The 22,659-nt window shown below is 36.3% G+C and overlaps 1 protein-coding gene and 1 long non-coding RNA gene across 5 annotated transcripts in view; one reads left to right on the top strand and one right to left on the bottom strand.

The window, feature by feature from the left end:
* The window catches only part of LOC121911227 (G-protein coupled receptor 4-like), a 723,099-nt gene that overhangs the window by 684,709 nt on the left and 15,731 nt on the right, over nt 1–22,659 (top strand). For 2 of the 4 annotated variants that reach the window (XM_042432529.1, XM_042432530.1), the window contains exon 1: nt 22,161–22,620. In XM_042432529.1, coding sequence (XP_042288463.1) covers nt 22,459–22,620 — 162 coding nt within the window. In that variant the 5' untranslated portion in view covers nt 22,161–22,458. Of the gene's footprint in view, nt 1–22,062; nt 22,123–22,160; nt 22,621–22,659 lie in introns of those variants that run through there. The other 2 variants (XM_042432528.1, XM_042432527.1) reach the window with 2 other exon arrangements.
* On the bottom strand, nt 1,711–4,084 carry LOC121911247. Its single transcript, XR_006099794.1, has 4 exons — nt 3,721–4,084; nt 3,217–3,256; nt 3,045–3,089; nt 1,711–2,542 (listed from the first exon to the last, which is right to left on the bottom strand). It is a non-coding gene; the product is annotated as an uncharacterized LOC121911247 (long non-coding RNA).

The following is a 22,659-nucleotide window of genomic DNA, read 5'->3' as shown; positions in this document are numbered from 1 at the left end:
TTAAATAACGGCTTGTTTTGTACAGTATTCTTTTGTAAATTCATAGAATTATCCAATTCATCCTTAAGACTGCCCCATCAAAGCACAAATTTCTGTTTTATGTAAAGTTATATTCAAATTATCCTCCTTTAACACCCATTAATGGTATCTTGAGAGCTTTAGGCTTTAATTGTATGTGATTATCTCATCTATTTACAGTAAATTCCTGGTAAAAAATATTGGTTTGATACTGTGCAAAAAAATAGGATCATGCGAAAACTTACAAAAACATAATTTTAATAATCATTACCTTATATAAACATTATCTGAAAGTAATTACAAGCAACTATCCAATAGATCTACAGACTTTTCCAATTAATGTATGGAATTTACTGTATATAAATAGTATTTGACAGTAATTACAAGCAACTATCCAATATATCCATCTGACACTCTTCTCCAGAGGGATATTTTTTGTAGCTCCCTCAATTTGTTTTGTGCATTGCATTGTGGGAGAATATTATCCATCAATAGCACATACAAAAATAAATCAAAAGTCAATTTTGTCACTTTTCCATTATGAACACACTAAACATTTAAACCTGCTGTATACTGAATGAGTGATCCAACTGTGGTGAATGATGAATGAGCACAATACGCTGAATGAAACTTAATGACTCTTTTGTCCACTCTACTGCTGTGTTTTTTAGATATATATTGTATAATCTGAATATATGTTCATATTTCTATCTCCAGTGGATTGGAAATGTGTTTCACTTCTTTAGGGGAAATGTCAATCAAAGACAGTCTATACAGGCCCACACACTGCTAAGTAGAGGTCTAATTAAGCAAAATAGGCAAAAACATCTATGTGGGTCTATCATTAGGGGCCTTTAAACTGGGAGAAGCAGAAAAATTAAAAAATATATTGTTATGACCCCGCCTAAGACAAACCCTGGTGCAACATGAAAATGACACTCCCTCTCCCCAGCTGCCCCCCCCCAAAAAAAGCAGCAACAAGGGATTTTGCAGCCTTTAAATGTTTATTTCATAGTTGTGGTTTCAGGGTGAGTTAACAGCAAAACAACAAACAAAAGGGAACTAAAGCTAATCAACCTAAAATTACCTATTTAAACATAAAGAAACAAAAATACAAATCACTGACATAACTCCTAACATAACAGAAACAGGAGGAAAGATATAAAAAAATGACATCCACCCCTACAGAAACTGGGCTGTGAAATATATTAACAAAGTTATTTACAATGCTGTACACAGTGGGTCAGAGAAGCAGAACAACAACAGCAACAAAAATAACAATAGATACATGACTAGCAACAGAAGGAACAGCAGGAGAAGGACATCCCCATGTCAGTGCAGTCCATGGGGTTTCCTGTAGATGAGAAAGCACAAAGAACTCCGGGGAAGAAGTCAAGTTAGTAACATGCATTAATGGTAAATGAATACATACAGATGGAGAGGAGGAGAGAGGAGCTCAGTGCATCAATGGAAGTCTCCTGGCAGTCTAGGCCTATAGCAGCATAACTAAGGGCTGGTCCAAGGCGAGCTTGTTCGGCCCTAACTATAAGCTTTATCAAAAAGGAAAGTTTTAAGCCTACTTTTAGAGAGGGTAGAGAGGGTGTCTGCGCCCCCGAACCGAATCTGGAAGATGGTTCCACAAGAGAGGAGCCTGATAGTTGAAGGCTCTGCCTCCCATTCTACTTTTGGAGACTGTAGGAACCACCAGTAAGCCTGCATTCTGGGAGCGCAGTTTCCTAGTGGGGTAATAGGGTACTATGAGCTCTCAATAATTACAGAGATCAATGGCATAGAACCAACAGCAAGCATGCCAAAAGTAGTTACAAAAAATGACCAGCAGGTGTCACACTGAGTGAACCTCCTCATCAATAGGTTTGTACACTCAATGTCTCAAAAAAATAAATAGAAATGTGGATATATTCACAGCTAGACAAAAAACAGGCATCTATAGATAGGCATTTATGCAGTGACTAATCTACACAGACAGTGAACATCATATGAAGCATCAACTATTGTGCAATAAATCAGTTTGGGACATCTCATCCAGGTAGCATCAGTTAGAATCAAGCTCTCACTGTACAGTGGCCTCCATCAGCTGTGATCATGTGGAGCCACTTGATAATTGGAAAAACACACTCAATGTAATTCTGCAGACTGGTTAGAGACTCATCCTACCTGATAGGAAGGGACTGCTTTACGGCTATTATGGAGATAGGACGAATAATTTCCGCCCACTAATAACTTTGTCGATATACATTTGAATATTGTATTGAGATAGACTTGAAAAAGTCCAAACCTATCCTTGAATCTATTTAAATTTTGAGAATGCTACAGGAGGCGTTCAAGTTCGTCTCCCATACAATATGTTATGTCAACACTGTACTGATAGATATTGACATTTCTGTGAGTGTACTGAGAAGTTACACTGCTGGTCTTGAAGAACTCAGAGACCCCTCGCGCTGATACACCGGAAGACTACGAAGGGCCAGAGTGCATCTCATTTTCATGAACATTTTGTTCTAGACTGAAAATGAAAAAGTAATAATCATTACACAAATAATTATACATCACACAAACATCAAGCACAAAACAGTGAAACAGTTTGACTAATGTAATTTCCAAAAAATAATATAATTAAAATGGTTCTATTTTTTTTTTTTAACAACCATCGTTGCCCAAGCCAGTGTTTGAGAATTATATATATAAAAATGTTTGTGGTCATGTTTCCAGACTTTACAAACTTGCCAGGGTTGTAAAATACTGACTTGCTTTGGCATCTGAATAGTCTAAAAACGCATGGATCTATCCCTCGAACTGGACTTCTTGTATCATATTTCATCATCTCACTGCTACCTGAAGCAACATGCCAACACTAATACAGACCATTTTTGGTCTGAGCAGGGTTCAGACAGATATTCAGTCTGGTAATAGCTCAGTACATAAAAAGCACTGAGTCTACATATTCTTGAATAATTCAATACAGATATACTACTCCTGATGCTGAGAAAATCAAATTTAAAACATACCTCTGATTGCTGTGCAAGGGGCAATCTCACTCAGTCAATTTGATCCTGTGGGAACAGATTTATTGTTACAGTCCTAATTGCTAATTATTCAGATACACAGTTAACAAGGACTTCACAATGAAATGCTTAAGTGACTTTTTAAATACAAAATGTAAATATTTATCTGACTTACCAATACAATAGCCGCTTTCTAGTGAGTGAGTGATTTAGTCCTAGATGTGCACAAAACGCATGAATATGAACTTTTGATTAGTTTACAAAATAACAGTCAAGTAAAAACTTCAAATGTAATATGGGCAGGGTTTGAAGTGGAGCTACAATGTTAAATTGATAAAGTTGATCAATAGAAAATTAATCAGCAATAATATCTTAATTTTATATAATTGTTTCACATGAAAAAATGCCAAAAATGTGTTGGTTCCTGCTTCTCATATATGCGGATTTGCTGCTTTTCTTTATGTTACAACAGTGTGAATTGAATATCTTGGGATTTGGGACTGTTGGTCAGACGAAACAAGACATTTGAAGAATTTCCCTTGGGCTTCTGCAAATGACACTAAAATTGGTGTATTTTCTTATTTTGACAGTTTATAGACAACACAATTAATTGATGAGTCAAGAAATAATCGCTGGAATAATTCAAGCAATACCAACAGTATTTCAGCATACATCATACCGAGATTTCTTTGAAGCTCAAGGAACCTCAGCACGCATGTTTCACTTGAGCCTACGAGGAAAGATAAATGACACCGGATGTTAACTTAAAATATATGAAGGACTTAGCATACAAACATACAGTATGTTCAATAGTAACACAGTTCAGTATTCACTGGTTGAGTCAAGCTATTTATATCCAAACCCAAATTATTTAGCTTAATTTTTCCTGGTTAAAAAAAGAGTTTTGACTATGTCAGTATCAAATATATCAAATCTTAAGATCAGAGGAGGAAAGTAGTCCTAAGATTGTTTTATCTGAATAGTCTCTAGAGGCTGTGAAAAAGTGGGTGAGACCTCCATTTTGTCTCCATTAAACTTTGTATTTCCTGTCATACTTGTCATTTGTTTGTTTAGCCAGTCACATTGCTATCATTTAAGGTTCAATCAAGACAGAAATGTATTTAAGTTTATTATTTCTTGTTTCTTGAGTTATAGATTAGCTTAGGTTCTAACCTATCATACTTACCCACCATGTGGCCAGGAGACAAAATGGAGGCACTGAACCACTTCCTGATTTTAAGATCTTGCATGATGTCATGTCACCAGTGATGTCATGGGTTAGACCAAGTGTCTGGGAATTTATTTTATTTAGTTAAATATTTGGTTTTGTATTTATGTTATTTGTACTTATTTTGGTGTACAATAACGAACAATGCTGTTGTTGATGTGTGTGTAAACAATGTAACTGATACAAGTGACATTGTCATTCACCAGTTGTTGGTCTAAGGGAAAGGACACCCCTGATATGGTTCTGCCTAGACAGATTTCAGGGCCTATTTAAAGGGAAAGATGTTAGTTTGGGAGAGAGCAGAAATCAAAGAGGATGTCAGCATAGCTGTGTGAAGGTCAGTTTGATTTGGCTTGTTTTCATTTGGTAGCCTCTGAGTCTGTCCCTTATCACCTTCCTTGAAACTCTGGCAAAGCTTCCTCACAGATTGTACAAAGCCAGAGAGGGTTGCAGAAACGTTTCATTTTTCTTGTTTCCTATCTTGTCAATTGTCTTTTTGATCCAAAATCCTTTAGGATTTAATTTAACTTTTAAATTATATTACATGTAAATGAAGAGATTTGCTTTTTGCCCATTATCTATTCATATAAGAAAATAAACAGATTACTAGTGGGTCAAAAAATGAGGGAGGGAAAGGGAGAGGAGGGGTGAGAGACAGACAGTGATCAGTAGATGCTGATTAAAAGGGAACAGGCAGCTGTACATTACAGTGCTGTAATATCTCTTAAAAAATGAATATATTCCTGCACTACCTTCTAACCTTTGTATCCAGGCAGGCAAGTGGCATGTTTGCAATGAGGTGGTTGACTAAAAACATATATACAACTAACTGTATCATTGTTTTATGTCCCAGAGAACCACATGCTAGAGGACGTGAATAAGTGTCATCGCTCTGCAGGAGAAAGATGTTGACAGTTTGGATCGCACTGCTGGGGCTATTTGAGGCCGTGCTGCCGGACTTTTCCACCCAGTCACTTCTGAAATGGATGATTATGAACCTGGAGTCTACACAGAGAAGGTACCGGAGGCCACCAAGCTCCTCACTAACACAGGTACCACACAAACATTATGTAATGAAACCAAGAACAGTAATGTGTTTGTTTCTGCCAATAGACTGTGCACTTACATGCAAGTGATTTGTCAAGTTGTTGAGTATTCAGATGTTGTTGTTGTTAGTTGAAACTCACTGTAGTCCTCACTGTTAGTAGTCAGTTACACAATAGTGTATTGAGTAGTATGTTGTACATTTTGCTGTTTACGGTAAAAATCTGTAAGTATGCCACTTGTTACACTGCTTGTAACAGTATTTTGCTGTAAAAGTAGAAAATAACAGTTTTATGGTCTATTTATTATTTTCAGCATGACACTGATTTCCGTTCCTGCAGTATAACCGTAAGTATAATGGCATATCCTGGGGCCGTACGGGGCACAGGAAATTGCACTTAAAAACAGTATCTTGTTCATTTTATAGTTCTTTACATAGGTCTAGAGTGGCAAATTCTGGGGTTGTGCGGTGTATGGAACACAGAATCTTGCCTTTTTAACAACTAGTTTTCTACAAAATCTTAATCTACAAATTAGGCTCTCTCAGATAGCATGCATTTCCTGGGGTCGTGCGGTGTACGGGGCACAGGAACTTGCCTTAAAAACCACTACTTTTGCTCAGTTTTAGCTTAAAAACAGCAATTCCCAGGGTCATGCGGTGTATGGAACATGGAACACAGGCGACATGGGCTCCACAACCAGGTTTTAAAAATCACGAGACCTAGGATCTTCAGACCTGACTGGCCAGGCTAGGGCAACCTAGCGGTGTTAACAAATAGCCTGCGGCGGTCAGGTGGTAAGTATGTGGCCCCCCTGTGTCCCGACTATAGGGCAGCACGCAGGGTGTGGTGGTCCAGGGCGGCAGGACCTTGAACGTGGCCCAGTCTTCTATGAGGGTTAGCCTCACTCATGCAACAGCCCACAACGCACCACACACGACGAATCTGACCTTGGCCCCCAAACAATCGGTCTCCTTCAAATTTTCTCACAACCCCCAAATTCTCCATCCCCTAGTCCAGCTTAGGCAGCTAGGCCGCGGATGCAGCGGGACCTAGGACAACCCTACTGGCCATAGAAGCTGAAGAAACTCTGGAGGACGAGTCAACCACAGCCTGGAAGGATCCAATCTCTTAGACTTCCAAAATACCTAAGAAACCTTTAACTTACCTTTAGACCTACCTACTCTCACTCTAAGGCCTCAGCTCAAAATTTCCCTATACAATTAGCCTCAGAATTGCTTGATTAGCTATCTAACCAACCCCAACTTAACATTTACCTCCCTCCTACCTTAATACTTAACCCTAATATTTACCTTAATAATTTAAGTTAGTCTGGGACCTACCTTGGCCTACAGTAATACCTACCTTACTTACCCTATTCTAAGACTTACTGCTGTGCAAACACTTACCTCCAATACTGACCACAATAGCTACCCTATTTACCATTATCCTAATGCTTACCTCAATACTTACCGCGATAGAAATACCACCTAAAAGATACCTACTTACCTTAAATACTTACTGTAGGAACAATGAGCACCTCAACAACTAATACCTATCTTCATAATACCTAACTTAAATACCGACTGATCTTAGCAACTCCTTATACTTACCTGAACCTACTTACCGGAAGAACTACAGTTACAACTCCAATCAATTGACTAAGGGACACACTCTGGGGCTTGGCCAACCTCAGCAGGGCCTCCCTCGGGTGAAGATGTCTAGTGATAATGGCCGAAACATCCAATGATCCTTAGGTCCACTGCTGAAGATGTGTCCTAAAAAATAAACAGAAAAAATAAATACTATCAGTTACAAGACCGAAACCGGAATCCAAAAAGTACTTAAACACTTGATATAAAACTAGATCAACTAATTACGAAGTGACCAAAACCTACCCAAGAGCCAAGCTCCTCACTAACACCGGTACCACACAAACATTTGTTTCTGCCAATGGACTGTAGATTTACATGCAAGTGATTTGACTTTAGAGAGTATTCAGTAGTTGTTGTTAATTGAAACTCACTGTAGTCCTCACTGTTAGTAGTCAGTTACACAATTGCGTGTTGAGTTGTACATTTTGCTCTTTATGGTACAAATCTGTAAGTATGCCACTTGTGAAAAGTTCAAATTAACAGTAATACACAAGTTACTGTTAATTTACATTGCTTTTAGCAGAATTTTCACAAGTGGCATATTTACAGATTTTTATTGTAAACTGCAAAATGGATGACATACTACTCAACACACTATTGTGTAACTGACTACTAACAGTGAGGACTACGGTGAGTTTCAATTAACAACAGCTACTAAATACCCTTGAGAGTCAAATCACTTGCATGTAAGTCTACAGATGGCTGAAACAGCAACAGCGAGAGGGAGAAGGAGAACAACAAGAACAAAAGAAGAAGTCGGGTCCCTGTCCGTGGCCCCTTCGAGCCTTACGCTATAAAATGAAAAAAAAGAAAAACATTGAAGAAATACTTTTAAATTACCTAATTTAAATAAAGGCTTGTTTTACACAGTATTCTTTTGTAAATTCATAGAAATATCCAGTTTATCCTGAAGGCCAACCAATCAAAGCACAGATTTCCAGATGTAAAACACAAAAAAATTACGTAAAATTATATTCAAAGTATCCTCCTTGAACACCCATTAAAGGTATCTTGAGAGCATTAGACTTTTATTGTATGTGATCTCATCTATTTACAGTCAATTCCTGGTAAATACTGGTTTTATACTGTACAAAAAATAGGATCATGTGAAAATGGCATATGAAAACATAATTTCAATAATCATTACTTCATATAAACATTATTTGAAAGTAATTACAAGCAACTGTCTACAGACTTTTCCAATAAATGTATGAGATTTACTGTATATAAATAGCAGCTGACAGTAATTACAAGCAACTATCCAACATATCCGTCTCACACTCTTTGTCAGAGGGATATTTCTTATATATTGTGTGTACACTGCCGTCATTCTTCAGAACCTGCCACTTATAGGGTGCTTGAGGCTAAAGAGAGCTATTGTATTTAGGTATTGATGCACAACATATTGGTGTTGGGGCTACATATCAAATCAAATGGTGATAAAAATGTATGTTTGTTGTATCCTATGTTCCATCCTAATGCTGAGGAAAGCCTAGGGCTGAAACCCTTTTTTGCTGCTGTGCATCATTAAAAAAGTGATATACACTTATTTGTCAGGGCTGACGACTTCATTTGTTTTTTTTGTGAGATGCTGCCAAGACAGTGTTTTTTGTTACCATACATATTGACATGTGCATTACATGATAGGGATTTAATCACGTTATTTTATATAAAATGCGTATATTTGTTGTTTGAATTATGCAGAATATACAGTTTAAAATAAAAAACAAACATTATATTGCAAGTCAAAAACTGAAAATCACTCTCTTGCCTAAAGCTTGTTCAAAATACTGCACCAGAGTTTTAACTGGTTCCAAATTTAGAGACTACTACATCACTCCAAATTAAGCATCCCAACACAGGATACCAGTCAGTTTTACAAATGGTTTTAAGAATTTGTTGATCACATTTAAAGGACAGCTTGCTGCAGTTTTTATTTAGCTGAATGGCCTATTTGCATTATTGTAGATATTGAGCATTAACAGTTAACGTTTTGAGACATGAAAGGGTGGCTTCTAGTGAAGTGTGTGCAACCCAGGCTTTAAAGACAGTGTCTAACAGGACCTAGAAAACGATGCAAGACAGGATTGAGCTCAAAGCTTGTTGAAAGCATTTTCCCATACCAGCGCTGATTTTCTCTCAAGCTTAATATTACCAGACCATTTCTGATTCAGACAAGACAGCTTATGAATTGACAGCTTTTCATGACAGAGCTTCACTGTTCTGTTCGCAGTCCCTCACTAGCTCAAAGTCAATGTAACTTAATCACAGCAGAATGGTCTCTTTCTCTTTAATCAATTGTGTGACAAATGCAATCCTTCAAGATCAGGCAAACAAGATGGTATTTTTCCTTGATGATGCTTGATGTTTGAACAATTTCAGTGTTCTAAATTAATGGATTTATTAGTCTACACAATCCACAGCAGAAAATATTAATCATCAGATAGAATACTATGTTTCGTTGTGCAAGCACCAAATGCAGGGAGATTTTCCATTTGGTGAGTAAATATACCAAAGTAGTCATGTGTTGCAGACAGAGACTCAGGCTGTAGTATAACTTGCATTTTTTTTTTTATCTGTGCACTTAAAAACCACAACAAAGCAGTATGTGTGGCTTACAGTCCAGCAGCATATTTTTGCTGCTGTTAAAACCCACTAGCTTTGTGCTAACTACTGCAACTGGAGGAAGTTCCTCTTCTTCTACTACTTCTGCTTCAAAACTCTCACCATACTCAAAAGCACAACCTGGTGGCAGAATGGCAGAAGTCATACAACATATCCATAAACATTAATACTGCATAAAATACAAAATTATGAACCCTAGATCCTGGAAAACATGTTAGATCAGATTATTTATTTTTGTTCAAATAGTTAATTAATGTGAAGTTAATTCATAAAGTTAATCAACCTGCATAATGTTCTTTAATTTTATGTTGACACCCCCCCCCCCCCCCCCCCAAAAAAAAACAACAACAACAACAACCATAAATAGTTGTATTAATGAATCCTAACCATAGCCATCCCTAGTTGTAGCGACTAACTAACGTGCAGTTCTCTCATGACATGGCTTGCCATTGTAACCTTTTCTCTCGTGTTTTAAGTGCTTCTTTCATGGTGACTGACTTGTGACTTAACTGACTTTTCTTGCTTGATGTTTAGCATTGACTTGACTTGGTTTACTTGAGTCTAAGTCACAGTGAGAGTCACAGTGATTTAAGACTTGCTTGAGCCTTTAAGGTTAAGACTTGAGACTTGCTTGTAACTTGCACATGTGTAACTTACTCCCACTTCTGATATTTGTGAACATGAACTACTTTCTCCCAAAGCCACAAACCAGAGACGTAAGATTCAAATTTGTGATGCCATCCTGAATAAGTCTGGAGCTGCTTCATATACAATGAATGTGAAACTAATTTTGTAGTAATTTGTAATACCAAAATAAGCTTTATTCTATAGTAAACTTTCATATTTGAAACATAAAATGTACCTGTATACTAGGCTTGGGCGATGTCTACAGAATTACTTTGTAAAGCAAGCAGTAATAGGTAATTTTATGATATATTCTCATACATCTCAAATGGGGATCTGTATTGAATGGATTGCACAATATTGTAAAACGTCAGTAGAAAAATGTATATATTTATTCAGTGTCAAAGTTGATATAAAGGTACTTTTACATAGACTTTCTAGTTTTTGTACATTCAGAACTCCATATATTAATGTGAAATGTCTGTAGATATATTGGGGAGTTGCTTGCAATTACTGTCACAATGTTTATATAAAGTAAACACTATACATTAATGGGAAAAGCCTGTAAATATATTGGAGAGTTGATTTTAATTACTGTCAAAAATGTTTATATAATGTATACTCCATACATTTATGGGAAAATATATCGGAGAGCTGCTTGTATATAAAGTTAACCTCATACATTAATGGGGAAATGTATGTAAAACCAACATTTACCAGGGATCTACTGTAAATAGATTGGATAATCGCATAAAATAAAAGCTTAAAGCTCTCAAGATATCATTAATGGGTGTTAAAGGAGGGTAATTTTAATGTAATTTTACATATTTTTTCTGTTTTACATCCAGAAATCTATACTTTGATGGGGAGCTCTTGTGGATGGATTGGATAAACCTATGAATTTACCAAAGATTACTGAATGAAAACAAGAGTCTAATTTTAAGGTAGTTCTGCAATCTTTTTCATTTTTTGTGCAGATTTATACATTTGTGTAACATTCTAGCAATGTTTTATAATGACATTTTCTTTTTATTTTATAATGGTTGGACTGTAAAAATGTAGACAATGTCCAAAGTAAATATCCTTATTTTTAAAATAAATCTCTGTAGAATAACTAAAGGTTTTTTACTGTTATTTGACGGTAAGTGTTTGGCAACTTTTGCTTCCAGACTTTTTACCATTTTTACCTTCTTTTTTTTTTTTTTTTTTTTTTTTTTTTTTACAGTGTAGTAACAATCAAATAATAATCTGTCCTGGCTGATCCCAGTCAAACTAATATACACAGCATCACATTTAGTAGCAACTCATCATTAAGATCTTTGGGGGACAATGTCTGTAATGTGAAGATCCAAAAAGCTTCACGTCTATTCAGTAACAGGTCATGGTCATCACCTCTAGGTGGCACCTTTACCTTCTCCATACCATAAAATCATGAGGAAGAGATGTCATGCTTTGTATCATTAAAGCGCAAAGCAACAAGATAATCATGGGGTTTATAGACAAAGGCTAGACTACACAGACACACAGATGGGCAGGAATAAACATTTAAGTCTGTACTACAAATTAACCTCAAACAAAAACACCAAAACGTAGACCATGTCCAGCCGGCTACATTCTTAAATATATGTTTTTCTCTGTGTCCACACTAAAACAGCTTTTCCAAATATGGGCTCCAGAGTGTAAATGTGAAAACATCAGCTTGGTGTTGTAGTTTGTATGGGGAAAAAGGAGCATATCACTAAAGGAAATAAAAAAGGACATATCACTGACAAAACAGATGGTGGAAGTTGCGGCATTTTATTGGAAGAGGAAGAAGAGGAAATAAATTTAGCCGCCTTAGTGTAGACATAGTCATAAAGTCCCACAGTAGTTTGATTTAACTGGATCCTGAAAGGCAGATTCCCCTCTGGCACACCCAGTTGGTCTCTTCTACTTCCTGTCTGTCACAGTACAAGAGGCCACCTTAACTGTTGCTGCATCTTTTGGCCAGAGAGAAGAAACACAGAACATAATTGAAAGCAAATACGAGGTTTAATGACAGAATGTTAACTAAAATGCACTTAAACTAGCAAACAAGAAATAAATAAAGTGTTGCTGTATGACAACAAAAGACTTTGTGCCACATCATCAATTGAAATCTTTGTGTTAGCTATGCTAAAAGAAAACTACTAACACTGTTTGTTGTCAGCCAGTGGTGTGACCATCACAAGTAGATGAAAAGGAAACATTGCTTTGATTATTTTGTGAGAGAAGTAGTTAGTGGGAAATGTTTGTCCATGCAGGTTAACTTTTTCTGGTTCATTGTTAGGGCTTCAACAAATGTGCATTAAGTTGATGTCTATCATTATTATCCTTTGAAGGGGACATAGCATGCTTTTTGTGATTTTCTGTCATTTGTATTCGTAATTTAAGTCTGCCAAGGAGCAGCTTCCTGGAGCTGACCAATCAGAACAGAGTGGGCTCATCAGGAGGGGGGTCTTAAAGAGACAGGAGCTAAAACGGCCTGTTTCAGTCAGAGGCTGAACTGAGGGGCTGCATACACGGCCAGTATAAGATAAATACATTTTTTGATCTGTAAGTCTGCAAAAATATTCCAGTAAAATATAGACCTTGAAATGTGCATTTTATGTCCCCTTTAATCAAAAAAACAGACATTATTTGTTGATCAACTGAGCTATTCAATACCATGATCACCCTGTTTTTATAGCTGCCACTCTGTCTTATTTCTACAGGGAGAGCATCATATCGATTCTAAAGACTTTTTTTCTTTGGCTTCTCACACACATTATAATTTGTTCCTTTTTTCCTTCTTATAACTATGTATGTCTATTATTGTGTGTGGGGGGTATTTTTATGTATCAAAGTTAAATAACATATGATTTACTTCTTTTTATTCAATGTAAGTTAAATTTTAGGGGGTTTTGTGGTTGGCATGCTATGGCTTGGCAATACTGATAACATCTTATATAATTATTATTATTGGGGGGTGGGTATTGTTGTGCAAAAAAAAATCAAACCACGTGTGATTTACTTTTTTTGTGATATATAAGTTATATTTTGGGAGATTTTGCGGTGCTGCATGCTATGGCTTGGCAATAAAGATAAAATTTTATATCACAATACTTTTATAAGAAATTGAAAATTTCCTGGAAATTCTATAAAAACATGTTTCTAGACAAAAATGAGAATGTTTGCTTTTGACTAACTATGCAAATTAAATCTGATAAATAAACAAAATCTCTGCTGGATGTTTCTTCTATATATCATCATATAGCACAACTCTACTGTTGTGTAATACCATGGAGGCATTTTGCTTTTGCTTTTTTTTTTAAATAACCAACTTATGTTTATTCATGTTAAGCTCTCATATCTCACTTTTAGATAATAATTTGGGGCAGAAATTATATCATATTTTTCACCGTAAGTTACAGTAGTGAGGCCTACTGTACATTTCCCCCTTCTTAAACTTGTTGATTACCAACTGTTGCACTAATCAGCTGACACTGCAACAGCAGATATCCAACGAAAACATATTTCCCACAATCTCCTTAAATACTTTGGCTTTCTGCAGGGTGACACTTTATAAAGAAAAATATGCATTTTCAGAAGATAACGTATGATTGCTAAGAGCTTAAGGTTACTACTTGATTAGTATAGTGTACAAAATGTAGTAGTGTATAGTTGTGTGATTTATTCAATCATATGCAAAGAACAGTTTAAAAAACAAGTATTGAATCATTTCAACTCCATTCAGAGCACACATCTGTCATTTTACTCTCCCCAGCCCAAAATACCTGTTTGATTAGTCCACAGATACCTTCTTGTATTTTAAAGTTTTCTCTCTGACTTTTTAGGCATTACTGTGATTGAATTTCACCAACTCTGCACACTTTATGTACATTGCAATGACAAAACTGAAAAGGTTTTGGCTAACCTGAAGGATAAAAACTCATTTAGAGCAACAAACAGTCCTGATTGTCTGCTCTTTTCCATGTACCTCATTTGTACATCACTTAGGATGACTCACTCCATAGCCTTTTAACCTATACATCTAATCAGTTATATGAAGGTATCATTCAGGCTGGATGGAAATATGTCATGTAGCTTACATTAGTCTGTTCTGCTTGTGGCTTTTTAGTTGTTGTTTGATGAACATCATCTCACCCACAACACAAAAAGTTGAGGGTGAGACATTTGCAGAATGAGGGTGGGAAAAAAATAACACAAACTAGAAAATTGTTTGAACTCTCTTTCTGGTTCTTTAGTCCAAGAACTGCGGTGGCCCCTAAGGACAAACCATACACAAGAGTGAAAGCACAAACAATAAGAACATGCTCCAAATCCTCCTAGCAGCCTGGAGCACTTCAGGTGTAGCCATTAGCTTTGTAGCATTTTTCTTGTTTCATGTGTTTTCCCTTTTTATATGTATTTTGGTATTTGTTGCATTTCTTGATTTGGAGCATGCTTTTTTATTAATGTTTGTGCATTCACTCTTGTGTGTGCTTTGTACTTAGGGGCCACCGTACAAAACCATTTCTAATGAATCAGGAGTCAAACCTGTTATTGTTGTTAGTTTGGAGATGAGTGGATGAAGCCAGTGCAGCACTGCACTATCAGCAATGTGGCTTGGCAGCTTGCCAGTTATTCCATGTGTAGGAGATTATACAGATGGTTTTATGTTTGGCCACTAGATGGTAACATGAAACATGAAATGACACAGTGGTTGCATGAGTTAGTGCTGAAACATCAATGTTGAGGTGCAGATAAAATGAAGATCACACTCAATGTCGGGAGTTCATCAATTTGAATATGACAAAAGTTACAATTAGTTAATTCCCAAAAACATTTAATGCCACTTAAAAGTGAAGCAAACTACAACATAATCCTAAACTGGACTGATATACTATATATGCTTGGGAGTACATTATTGGCAGAAAGAATATTCCTGTTGTTGTCAGTTGTTTTCTGCCTTATTCTCTTTGTTTATTGACTTAAAATGTAATGCTAATTAATGAGAAGCATAAACTGTTAAGTTCAGTCATAACATTTATATTCTGTGTATTATATAGTTCTGTGTTAGTGTTGTTAGAAATGGAGATGTGTCAGCCTGCAGATGTTTCTTCCAATTCCAACCAACACTTTACAATACGGTACACAAAATTTAGCAAAGTTACTAAGGAATGAATTAGGAACAACCTGGTAATTGAGGAATCATTAATAAGTACTTCTCTAATGACGATATAGTAGATAATGATGAGTTTATAAAGAACAGAGTGGAAGATATCAATGAATCATTAAATAATGATTAGTTCACATCTATGAACTGATCATAGTGACCCTGCTGCATTTCTGATGAAGTCTGATTAACCAGACTCTGAACGGCACAAAAACAACTCATTCATTACTTATTACTTTAAGCATCTATAAATGATGTTTTTCATAAAAAAAAATATATCAAATAAGAACACACAGTAGAAGGTCAAAGGTGTAGCTCATAGTGATGAACCTATAGAGAATTATCAGTGACTCTGTAGCTCCCCTCGGCTTTATGGGTCTTTATAGTGAGTTTCAGCTCATTGTTTAGCTGTCACTCTCTTGGTTCACTCTTAGTGCTCTCATAGCATCATTTTCAGCTGCAGCAGGCAGCTGTTTTCAAAGAAAAAGCTCTAAAAAACCACTTCTAATGGTGACGGCAAACGGTGACAGCTTACTGCTGTCCAACCAGTAAGTCTACTGGTTACATAATCATGCCTGTCTACTTTTTCCTCTCTTCCATAGAAGGAGGTGTAGATTATCAGGAACCTACTGCATGTTATCACTCATCATATTTACTGTAGACTGTTTGGATGCAGAGGACGAAACATCAACCTTGGTGTGGAGAACTCAACCAGGTGTGTTCTTGCAACTTTCAAGGTACATTTTCTGACATTACTTTTCACTTGTGTATGTAGAGATTGTAAAAATGAAATTAGAACTGCTAACAGTCATGATAATGAGTATGCAAACTGTGACAAGCAGAGAGCTTTGGACTGTAGGTGTACAGAATACTGTGGTTAAACCAATTGTGTTTTATTTCAAAACACAAAATACAATTTTCTTGTGAAAAAGTTGTATTACAAAGACAAAAAAGGGTGAGAAAATAGCTAAAAAGATAATAACATTCAAAACTTTACACTATTTTGAATTAAATAAAATGATCTAAGTTAAGAAGAATGAAAAAACAAATGTTCAATATTATATTATTATATATTATCTGTATTACTTGTATTTACTGTATGTTCTGAGCCAACATTGATCCACATAGAGGTATTTATAGTGATATTTGCAGTTTTTATGACAGCTGAGATATAAAAGAGTTTCCTCTGCTGTGACAATATGTTACTGATGAAAAGTCTAACAGAGGGATAGAGTTATACAACCCAAGATAGGTTAAAGTCAATTAATGATTTCATCCCAGAACAAATAAGTGTTTCTCAGTTTGTTTGTTGGTTTTTTTTTTTGGTGTTTGTTGTTCATTTTTGGTGATTTGGTACAATTTAACTTTTATTGAGAGGAGACAGTAGAGTCAGACAGGAAATGAGTAGAGAGAGAGAGAGATGGGGATGACATGCAACTAAGTATTGAATCATTTCAACTCCATTCAGAGCACACATCTGTCATTTTGCTCTCCCCAGCCCAAAATACCTGTTTGATTAGTCCACAGATACTTCTGGGACTGAAATCCTGTATTTTAAGGTTTCCTCTGACTTTTTAGGCATTACTGTGATTGAATTTCATCAACTCTGCACACTTCATGTGCATTGCAATGACAAAAATCACTGCTGAAACCAAGCTTTTGCAGAAAATGGTGGTTTGTTCAGTTTGGGTTGGGAAAGACTTGTATAAGTAATAAAGCAGACACATGACTGTATGAAGGGAGAAAATAAATAAATAAATAAATAACTGAACCATAAATCCATTGTCTAATTTCATGTAATACTGAACCTAAATCAAAGCATTTTGCATTCTTCTACCTGCCATTCCAACTGGCAACCTTTATCTAGACATACTTCTACTCTTTTAAGTTCCTACAAAATTACAGTCAGTTATGCTTCCATTATTAAATATCAGGGCTGATCTACTTTCCCTTCTCTTGTAGATCAAAATGTTTCAGCTCATTGTTTAGCTGTCACTCTCTTGGTTCACTCTCAGTACTCTAATAGTGTCATTTTCATCCACAGCAGGCAGCTGTTTACAGTGAAAAAGATCTAGAAATCCACTGTACACTTCCTGCTCAGCACCAAATGGCAAACAGACACAGTTAGCTGTAGAGTAGCTGGTGAACATAGTGGAGCATTTATCAGCCAGGTAAATTTTGTATATTTTGTGTGTACTTTTTTGTTTTATCAACATCCAGTGTTGAGGCAATAATGGTGTCACTCTATGTTTAATGTAGCACATAAAATTGTAAATGTAGTGATACAAAACAAGGAAAACAGAGATGCAAACAGTCATGTAAATGAACATGCAAACAGTGACAGTTTACTGCTGTCCAACCAGTAAGTTTCTCCCTCTCTTCCCTTCTACACAAATTTGAAATGGGAGAAATACAAGTATCTGTCTGTGTCATAAACAAATAATATGAAAAACATGTGATGACAACACAGGAAATATACAGTATTTAAAAAAACAAAAACAGGGAAGTAAAATGAATATAAACAGAGACGAATGAGAATAAAGGTTGTGGCACTGTCTAGAAATTTCATCCAAGAATTACTGAAAGTGATGAAAGCTGGTTTATAATATTTTCATTTGAAATGTTCAAATTTTTCTAAAATACTTTCATGACAGAGTTCAGAGTCTTAAAGAGAAGATAAAACTATAACTAGATGGAAAATCCTTGAGGGTGTTACATATTCTGTGTGGTTTTGGCCAAACAGAGAGTAATGTGATCTGTAATCAGTTCATTTTAAATGTGTTTCTCAGTGTTTTACAAGAAAAGTTACAATCCTCTACAGCCAGTGTGTCCTGGGCTTAGTCAAGCTGGCGCACATTGTACTGATGTGCTCTACATATTCATGTCTGTCTACTTTTTCCTCTCTTCCTCTTTCTGCTTGTTACTCAAACACAGACACATATCAGCGCACAAACATGCAAAAGATTACAATGTGAAAGATCATTATTTTGTAGTCTACATTAACGTATTTTAAAAGATACGTATAACGGTTAGTCATATTATTTATCAGAATTAACTAATCGCAGTAATGATGGATGAAATTGTCAAATAATTTGACCAAATCGTGACAATACATGAAGGTGATTAAACAGACTCTTCAGGTTGTCTGTCAAGACCCAACAAACAGATATCAACAACAGATCAGACACGGATCGACTTTCCAGCTACATCAACACATGAGGACATGAGGAACACATGAGGAAATAAATAAGGAGAAAACAATTAAACTAAAGAAGGAAATAAATCTGCACAGCTTCTAGCTGCAGCCAGCAGCAGGATCAGCACCTTGGAGAGCTGATCAAGTCCTGACAACTGTGCACGATGATTTTTTGCATGATTAAAATTTATGATTTAATTTTTGAACAATATTTAACAAATATTATTATTTTGAGATTACAGTGATCAGGTTTCCATACTTTCAGCAGTTAAAATCCCACTGACTTTACCTGTTACTCCCTGACTGAACAAAATGATTTTAAAGAGAACCACAGTTGAACAACAACAACAAAAAAAAAACATAAAGAAATTTGCACCAAAATAATGAACAGAATCTTAAATTGGTGGTCTGGGGGTGGCCACAGGAGGGTCCAGGAGCATCAGAGGCCAGTGTGCTTGTAATAGATTGTGTGCTTTCACTTCATGCACAAGCAGATCTGTTTCCTCTGCAGAGAGGCACTCCTTCTTACTACTTAGCAAATGTGCCATTATAATAGCACTCCGCCAAGGTGCAAGTGCACTGGGCTTTTAAAGGGAATGGGAGATGACACTATGATTGATTTATTGCATGTTACACCAAAAACAAACCAATGATTAATTAAGAGAAGAAGGACAACCGTTTTGAACCATGCGTCTGGTGCTGCAACCATTTTCTCCACCATTAAACTATCAACAACGGATTTGGACAGGACTTAGATACACTTGCGCCATGCGCTTCAGACCATGTGCTTAAGTTTGTTAAAATAGGGCCCTCAGTGTTTTACAGGATAGGTTACAATCCTCTACAGCCAGCGTGTCCTCGGCGTAGTCAAGGCTGTTGGCATGTCAAACACAAATTCACACACACAGCCAGCTAATTGTAAATACTAGAGCATCTGTATCTATCTAACCACAGGAAGTTTTCCTGAAGCGTTATGCAAAATTCCCTCTCCCAGAAACTAAAGTAAGCATGTATGCAAAAGTTGTTTTTTGTGGTAGTTTACCAGCTGCCGTACTAGACCAAGCCAATAGGTCCAAGTCACCGTCTACACAGTTAAAGCTGGTTCACCCCTGCTTGAATTGCACCTGAATAATGCTCTAAATATTAGCATTGAAGGATCGGAGGACCAAGGATGATGATGATAATGTGGCTTCTGCAATCAGCAAAAAGACCACTGATTTTCACCTTATTAGATCTGGATTTCTAGTTGCTTTGGACACTTATATCTCCAAATTGGGGTTTAATGATGATATAAGTAGCCGGAGACCATTTTCAGTGTGTGCTAGAGCCAAATGATTTCAATGTCTACACTTGAAATCTGTGTGGAATAGTTCACCATGGTGTAGAAGAGCAGAGAAGGTCAGATACCATTAAATAGCAGCGCCAAGTGGGAATATTTCAGTAATGAATGAATGGAACATCTCCTCATTTTTTTAGAGATCTTATAGAGTCAGTATGCTTCCACTTAAGTGTTTGTCAGATGGTCAAACAGTATTTGAAACCACTGGGTTGCAACTTTCCAAAATTGGTCATGCCAACTTAATGCTACTGGCCAGTGATGCAGAAGTGAGAAAGTATGTAAAACAGCATAAATTCTTTCAAGGAGAGATTGTTTGAAAGTGTGCCCCATTATCCCCAAGATAATCTCGGCTTGCCCCTCCAGCTTTCACCAAAGGTTGAGTGTGTTTGTTTAGAACAGCTATAAAAACTTTGACACACTGTACAAACTATTGTTTGTTTAAAGCATACCCCTGATTTCAGTGCATTAATCTCAGATGGTGGTAATGCAAATGAACACAATTTAAAACACAGAGGGCTCTTTTGTCTTCTAGTGCTGATTTTTTATTTGTTATTGTCAATTATTTATTTTTCCTGCGTCGTTGGGCACCCCTACATTACCCTGGAGCTCCTGGCTTTTGCCTATACTGCCTATGCCAGCAGCCAACCTGAGCCTATTTTATTTCAGGGCCTGTTTGACAAAAGCGATTTGTGAGCACTGCTTACACACAGGTGGCAAATAGTGTTACCATCCTGTTTCAGCTTCCCCTGGCCTGAACCCCTTCTTCACCCTCACCTGTCAATAAATACCTTATTTACCTTACCCCTGTCTCCTCATCTGAGTCTGCACTTGTGTTCACCTGCTCCGCCCCATGTAACAGGTGGTGATATGTATCAAAACAAGCAAGCAAAGTTGTAAATGGAACCACGTTCCTGCGTGTTGTACTAATGTACTTTGCATGTTCATTTCTGTCTACTTTTTCCTCTCTTCCATAGTATCAGGAACCTACTGCATGTCATCACTCACCATATTTACTGTAGACTGTTTGGATGCAGAGGACAAAACATCAAACTTGGTGTAGGGAACTCATCCAGGTGTGGTCTTGCAACTTTCAAGGTAAATTTTGTGACATTATTTTTCACTTAAGAAGGAAGGGAGTGTAAAAATGACATTAGAACTGCAAACAGTCATGATAATGAGTATGCAAACTGTGACAAGTGGACAGCTTTAGACTGTAGGTGTACAGAATACTGTGGTTAAACCAACTGTATTTTATTTCATTTGCATTTTTTTCACCTAAGTGTAATTTTGATGTTTAAAAGTTGCGTAACAAAGACAAAACAAAGGGTGAGAAAATAGCTAAAATGATAATAACATTCAAAAAAAGGTGCACTATTTTGAATTAAATGAGCTGAATAAAGAAGAATGAAGAAACAAATGTTCTTTATTATATTTCTGTATTTCTTGTATTTACTGTATGTTCTGAGCCAACGTTGATCCACATAGAGGTATTTATAGTGATATTTGCAGTTTGGATGACAGCTGAGATATGAAAGAGTTTCCTGCGCTGTGACAATATGTTACTGGTGAAAAGTCAAACAGAGGGATAGAGTTATACAACCCAAGATAGGTTAAAGTCAATTAATGATTCCATCCCAGAAGGAATAAGTGTTTCCCAGCTCTGTTGTTTTGGACAAATGTTGCAGTTTCGTCGTATGAGTCTTAACCAGTACGCTACAGGGATGACCAGTATGTTAGTGTCGTTAAACATGGTGAATGTACCAGCCTGCAGTTGTTTCCTCCAATTAATTTTCATGTTAACTCCAAAAGATAGTCAGATTGCACAATCTGTAAACAAAATATAAAATATGCAGATGATTCATAAAATGGTTTGGTCAGACATGCAAACTTCCTTGTCCAAAATCAGAGATCACAGAGTTATTCAACTGGTGGGATGTCAAGTGCAGAAGACAAAACATCCTAGACCAATGTCTCTGTACCTTAAATTACTGAAAGAACTGTATGAAATTCTGTAGTAGTGACCTCACATCATCATGGAAAAATACCAAAATATTCTCTGGTTTCAGCTTCTTAAACATTATGATTTGCTCCTTTTCTTTGTCATATGCAACAGTACATTAAAAATCTTTAGGATTTGGATTGTTGGTGAGAAACAAATAGTAAGCTGAAGACATCCCCGCAGGCTCAAAGAAATTGTGAGTGTAATTTTTTATTTTTTACAGTGTATAAAACACTACATTTTATAAACTCAAAGGTTAATCATTTAATCGAGAATATAATCAGCAGCTTAATCTGTGATGAAAATAATTGTTAATTGCAGCCTTGAAGAAATATTATTAGGAGAAAATGTAACAAAGACACCTTTTTTGTGGCTATAATATACACTGTATTTGTGTGAACTTGCAAATCAAGACTTTAGTGATGTCACTTAACAATGTTATGTAGATATTAAAAAACCTCCATAAACTGATCTCTCATACAACAGGTTTCACTCTGAAGAAGAAGAAGATTTCTACATCAACACCTCACAGATGAAAAACAATAACTACAGCAATGTCACATCCGACGATGATAATAGTGATGCAACCTACCCCTATTTTGTTGAACCATATTTTATATATGTGATAACATGCGTAATCATTAGTATCGGCCTTCCTTTGACTCTAGTGGCCATCTATTCTCTTTATTCCCAGGTGAGTACTTTATGACTAAGATTTATTAATTTTAGGTCA

This window comes from Thunnus maccoyii, chromosome 14 (assembly GCF_910596095.1).
Source record: "Thunnus maccoyii chromosome 14, fThuMac1.1, whole genome shotgun sequence".
In the NCBI taxonomy this organism is placed as follows: domain Eukaryota; kingdom Metazoa; phylum Chordata; class Actinopteri; order Scombriformes; family Scombridae; genus Thunnus; species Thunnus maccoyii.
This window is presented reverse-complemented; position numbering and strand designations above follow the sequence as displayed.